General features: G+C 20.3%; 2 protein-coding genes across 2 annotated transcripts in view; one reads left to right on the plus strand and one right to left on the minus strand.

Moving 5' to 3' along the window:
* The window catches only part of LOC102672568 (mitochondrial-processing peptidase subunit alpha), a 5,781-nt gene extending 2,685 nt beyond the window's left edge, over positions 1-3,096 (plus strand). Inside the window, exons 5-11 of the mRNA XM_006611885.2 lie at positions 213-305; positions 379-551; positions 773-896; positions 996-1,204; positions 1,296-1,461; positions 1,552-1,684; positions 2,745-3,096. Of these exons, the coding sequence (XP_006611948.1) occupies positions 213-305; positions 379-551; positions 773-896; positions 996-1,204; positions 1,296-1,461; positions 1,552-1,684; positions 2,745-2,923 (1,077 nt within the window). The 3' untranslated portion in view covers positions 2,924-3,096. The remainder of the gene's footprint in view (positions 1-212; positions 306-378; positions 552-772; positions 897-995; positions 1,205-1,295; positions 1,462-1,551; positions 1,685-2,744) is intronic.
* A 1,603-nt stretch (positions 3,097-4,699) lies between these two features.
* The window catches only part of LOC102672698 (60S ribosomal protein L5), a 7,179-nt gene continuing 5,098 nt past the window's right edge, over positions 4,700-6,780 (minus strand). The window contains exon 6 of the mRNA XM_006611886.2: positions 4,700-4,937. Within this exon, the coding sequence (XP_006611949.1) occupies positions 4,749-4,937 (189 nt within the window). The 3' untranslated portion in view covers positions 4,700-4,748. The remainder of the gene's footprint in view (positions 4,938-6,780) is intronic.

A 6,780-nucleotide genomic window follows, 5' to 3' on the forward strand; every position in this document is an offset into this window, starting at 1 on the left:
TTTCAAAAAATAATTTATTGTCATTTATAATAATTCAAAAAATATTTCAATAAAGACTCTGTATAATAAAATATAATTTATATATAAATTTCGATATAATTTATAATTCGATATAATTTTATAATTTTATATTATACATTCTTATTAGTATAAAAATTTATTGTATGCAAATATATAATGTAAAAATTTAGGCAATTTATATAAATTTTTAGATAAATGCAGCAAGACAGATGATCCACTTTGAATTAGAATCTCTACTTACCAGACCAGAACAAGAGCCAATACTTATGGATATGATTCATGCAGTATGTAAATATATATATATACACATAATATTTCAATAAAATTTTAAAAATATACATCTTTTACTGTATATAGGCTGCATATAGAAGCAATACTCTTGGATTTCCAAAAATTTGTCCAAAAGAAAATATTGATCTTATAGATAGAAAAATATTATTTGATTATTTAAAACGTCATTATTTACCACACAGAATGGTAGTAGCTGGAGTTGGTATAGAACATGAGGATCTTGTTTCAGCAGTTCAAAAGTAATTATATAAATAAAACTGTTAAGTATTCGTTACTATATATAATTAATAAAATATTATTAAATTGATTTAATTTTAAGCTTATAAATTATAATTTCTATATTTATTATATATTTAAATTATATAATAAATATATTTTATATTCTATATTTATTACAATATTTTTATATTTTATATTTTTATATTTTTATATTTTTTGAATTTTATAATAATTATTATAGATATTTCGTCAATGAAAAATCAGTTTGGGAAGAAGAAAGAATAGAAGAAAATTCAATATCCGTAAGAAAATCTTTAAATAGAGTTGATGCTTCAATTGCTCAATATACAGGAGGTTACATACTAGTAATTATTGCTTTAAATTAAATAAATACAATATAAACAATAACATTTATATAATAATATTATTATTATATAACAACTTTAAATTCTATATTTGTATAGGAAGAATGTAATGTACCTGTATATGCAGGACCTAGTGGTCTACCAGAATTATCACATGTAGTAATAGGTTTAGAAGGTTGTTCTCATCAAGATTCAGATTTTGTAGCAATGTGTGTTTTAAATATGATGATGGGTGGTGGTAATAGCTTTAGTGCTGGAGGTCCAGGAAAGGGAATGTATACTCGATTATACACAAATGTACTTAACCGGTAAAACTTAAAATGCTATTTAAAAATTGAAAAAAAAAAATGCTATTAAAAAATGAGAAATAAATATTATTGTAAACTTATTATTTTACAGATATCACTGGTTATATAGTGCAACTGCATACAATCATGCATATGCTGATTCAGGTCTTTTTTATATTCATGCATCTTGTATACCATCTCATGTCAGAGATATGGTAGAAGTAATTGTGCATGAAATGGTTACTATGACAAATAATATTGTAGACAGCGAATTAGCGGTATAGTTATATTTATTAAATTTTATTTATATAAGTATAATAACTATATTTTTCTATTTTCTTTAATTTTATGTAATATTTTAATAATAGAGAGCAAAGAAGCAACTACAATCTATGTTACTTATGAATTTAGAACAAAGACCTATTGTATTTGAAGATATTGGGAGACAGGTTTTAGCCACTGGTTCTAGAAAACGGCCAGAATATTTTATACAAGCAATTGGTATGTTTTATATTACATTAAAATTCACGAATATTGGTAGTTTCAAACAATTAAAAAATAATCTCTCATGCATATACATAACAGAAAGTATGAATTATATAATCAAACTAATATAATCATATTTATTATTACATATATTTTAGTTAAAATTCATTTATTTATTAGCAATAACTTAACATTGACATATCATTGCATTGTTTTGATAGCAGCATAAATGTTTTGTCTATTAAGATAAAATGACAATTTCTTGTATAGATGACTATTCATTTTATTATTAAATGTACTAATATATATATATATGTATAATTAATTATATTAATTATATTGCATATGTATAAATAATTGAAATTTAATGTGCTAATTATGATGTTTAATTAATATGTAATAATATTTTAAGATTATGAATATATTAATCCGGTACTGTTCATACATTGTATTGTAATAATCTTTATGTTGTTTAATTAATCTACTATCTTTTTTTTTTATTTTTTTTTAATTCATTATTTCAAAATTAAATACTAATAACTTTATACATTTTTAACAATTTCATTTATTATATTATATTAAACCATATATATCATATGGAGAAATTAAAAAACAATTTTCTCTTCATGAACATTTTCTTTCAAAAAATCTATTCAGCCAATATTCGTGAATTTTAATACAGATTCTCTCTTTAAAAATTTAGTATTACTAATCATAAATATTTTCATTTATATATATATATATATATCTCAATTTTTGTGTAAATAAAAAGTTACTAAATAACAAATATCAATCTCATATATAACATGTTATTGGCAAAAGAATCACTTTGTATAATTATTTTATAAATGTTATTTATATATTATTTTTTAATGACCTGACATCAAAGTCAAATCGTATTGATTTTCCAATTTTGACTGAATCTTTTATCTTACATTTTATTATAATTATTATAATTTAAAAATTTTTAATTAGTTTAAAAAAATATTAAAATTATTTTCAATATATAATAATTTGATGTCATGTCATCATTAATGATGAAAAAATCATTTTATTCGTTCATATTCATTTGTAGATGAGATATCAAAAGATGATATAAAAAATGTAGCACGTCGATTACTTAAATCACCACCTAGCGTAGCTGCTCGAGGAGAAGTGAGAACTATTCCTTCAATCAGAGATATTCAAGCTGGATTAATTGATGAGCAAGGCAGATTACCTGGTTCCCGTAGTAGATTATCACTCTTTCGTTGATTAAAAAAAGTTATTAATGTAGAGAATATTTTTTTGGCAAAATTATTTGCCATATATAAATTGTTGATTTATCTCGAAATTAAGATTTTATATTCTGAATATCATATGTATGATTATAAAAGTGTTCTTTAATTTATTTACAATCCATATTTCAATATATTTATTTTAACCTTCTTTCGATGTGTTTAATAGACGATTTTTAAATATTTTTTTTTCCGCATTAAATTTATTATGTATATATTGATATAAATACGTTATGTAAAAATACATGTAATAATATGTATATGTATATGTACATAACGTATAAATAGAAATATAAGCAACAAATATTCTTAATCATTACATATTAAATGAAATATTTATCACATAATCTAATAAAAATATTTTATGCCAAATCAATTATTTTTTTATGCAATTTTTGGAATTTTATTAAAATTTAAATGCTATAATTCATACAAAAATAGAAGAGAAAAAAGTTTAATTCATTATTTATATAATTTTGAAATTGTTTAAAAAATATAAATTCAAAGTAGATAATTTTTACTGTTTTTCATAAAAATTATCTTTTCATTAATTATTAAACTTATGAATTTCATTTTTTTATCGTAAGTTTGAATTTATTTTCAAAGTGATGTATTAAAATACAAAAATAAAATAATTAAAAATGTAAAAATATAGTACATTAAAATCGCTATTATGATTGAAAAATTTGATTAATCAAGTTTTTTCTTATTTTTATATTAAGCAATACCATGCGAAGAATATACATTAATCTTTTAATATATTATTGAAAATATAAACATTATATTTGTTAATACAATCAAATATCTTTAGAATATTCTAAATACAAAAATTTATATAAGAATTTATTTATACAGAATAAGACTGCGATATAAAAAATAAGTTTTACTTTTATTTCATTTCATTTTATCTAATTTAAATTGTTTAATGAATAAGCTTCAATTATTTTTATGTATCAATTTTAATGTATTTTAATTTTAAGAATCGAAGATATCTCATGAATATATTAATATCCTATATAATTAAATATTTTTCATATAACTGTACTGTTATTGTATTATGATTTATAAATCTTCTAAAATCATAACAAAATCAATATTTTGATATTTTTTTGTTTTGTGATTTTTATTAAATTTAATAAAAAAATGAAGTTATATGATTAATATTATGAAATAATTTTAACAAATCAATGAAATAATTTAAAAATAGAATATTCAAAATAGAATACAAATATATTTTTTTAAACTTTTTAATATTTGAATCTAAAATAAAATTTGCAAAATAAAAATATATATATATTTAATAATAATAAATTTTTAATAAAGTTTTATATTACAAACATAATATGAAAACATATTATGAACATTTATAAATTCATTCTTCTTTTATGAATAAAATAAAAAAAAAGTGAAATTCATATATTCATATGTCAGAGATAAAAATTGTTTTATAAAAATTTTAACATTATAAATTATAATTTATAAATTATAACATTAAAAGTTTATATTTTTTTAACAATTTCGAAATCAGACAAATTATCAATTAACTTATAATTTATAATATGCTTTAATATTTAATTTTTAATATGCTTTAATATTTAAATTGATTATAAATGATAATATATATATTAATATACATACAACATATGGTTTTATATAAAATCTATATTAAAAGTTGCGATTATGTTACTTTTAAATAAATTATTACATAAAAATTTATTATTATATTGATTAACATGATAAAAAAAATACAAAATTTCTATCGTATATTTTTATTTCTGAACAATTTCTCCCATGAAATACAACTAAGCTTCCACTTCTTCTAATGTCTTAAGAAAAGAAGCTTTCTTTTGAGCAACACGATTCTTCCTTTCTGATAAAGAAAGTTTGGCGCGATTCCAACGTTTTTTCACAGGTATTTTTTCTTTAGTAACCTTCGTATGTTCTGGATTTGCGCGTATAGCTTCATGGGCATTCTTATAAATGCTTTCAATCTGTAGACAAAAATAAGAAATATTTTTTTATATAAGTATTTTATGTATAAAATAATATACATACAGTGAATATAAAAAGTATTTATATAATAATTAATTTCAATAAACAAAAAGTTCTGTTTATTAACAAAATTTCAACAAATAAATAATACATTTTATATGTACATATTTTAAAAGTTTTTAGAATAATTTATAAAAAAAAATTATACTATTTATTACTAAAATATTAATAATCCAGAAAGTAGCAAATATATGTATAAGTATTCATATAGTCATATTTCATTAAACATATGATATAAATATTTTAACTTGAACATAAAAAAGAACAAAATATTACGAGTTGTAATAAAACAAGGTTATAAAATCATTTATAATTATGAGTATTTATGTATTTATTTATTTATTGTAAAAGTTGTTAAAAAATTTAAAAAGTTTGGATTAATAAATCTAACATTACACTAAAATCTAATATTACATCAATTTTTAATTAAATCAAATATATTATAATCTGTATATAATATCATAATAAAATAGTTTTTATAAAAAATATTATGTAAAAAAAACTGAAAAAACAATTGCAAATGAAAGAATGAAGTTTTGAAATTATAATCATGTGATAATGGAGCATTTTCAAATTTACTCTTATCTATGTATTTATGAATTGTAAAGTTTAATAAAACCCTTGTGTTTTTATAATTCATGATATTTTCAATAAATTTATACATTACATTTATTATATTATTTATATTGTAATATAAATATATATGTAATAAAATATGACTAATATAAATACTTACTAGTTATATATAATTATAACTTTCTAAATATTTATTAATATATTTTAATAATAAATCTGGATAACATTTTTTTTTAAATTATTCAAATTACTTTAAGACTTCTAATATATATATTATTATACATAATTTGTGAGATTTTGTTAAATATTTTTCGGTATGATTATTGATTTTGATTGATAGCCATCGAATGAATATAAACGATCATCGATTTTAACCTTTTGCGTTCCAGATCTTTTTCACTCGGCCGAACCAACAACTCCAGATGATTTTCCGCACTCGTTTGATGAATTTTTTATTATATTATAGCTAACTTAACACGTTGACTGCCGCATCACCCATATTCAGATAACAGCAAAAGTTCTCATCGAGCCGCGTCGCCCATATTCGGGTGATGCTTATTTGACTACTTATGAACGATCTTCGTAGATATTTCGTAGATCGAAAGATATTCTGCACGGTATAATAAAATTATTAAATTGTTATAAAAATAAAAAAATAATTTATTAAAAAAATTATTTTGAATGTAAAATTTTAAAACATTCTATATAAAGTTGAAGTATAATGATTCGAATAATTTGGACAAAAAGTTGTTGTCTTTTTTAAATTCCTTCGTACGTCTTTTGATCGATCCATTTGTCGTCTTTTATCCGAATAACATAATTTGCATGCAGTCTAATACTTATACCAGAATTATTTTTCCGAACAGCGATATTATGTTGACTCCGTTGAAGGTTTTGACAAGGTTTTGTTGTATTTTCGGATAATGCTAACAATTTTGCAGCTAATAATTGTCTAAATCTTCTAATTTTGGAGTATCACGAGTTTCATGGTGACGACATTAGATAGTTTATGAACATCGTGTGATGCTCTAACCATTGGACACGATTATCTGCTGTGACCCTAGTCTCTAATAGACAAGTCACACAAATAATTTATATACAATTCACAACTAAGAAGTACATTTGTTACGACTAATCGAAAATATTCGACAGTCATATTATCCAAATTATAATCCAAATTATCCAAATTAAAATATCCAAAATATA

Source organism: Apis dorsata, unplaced genomic scaffold (genome assembly GCF_000469605.1).
Source record: "Apis dorsata unplaced genomic scaffold, Apis dorsata 1.3 scaffold_94, whole genome shotgun sequence".
In the NCBI taxonomy this organism is placed as follows: Eukaryota; Metazoa; Arthropoda; class Insecta; order Hymenoptera; family Apidae; genus Apis; species Apis dorsata.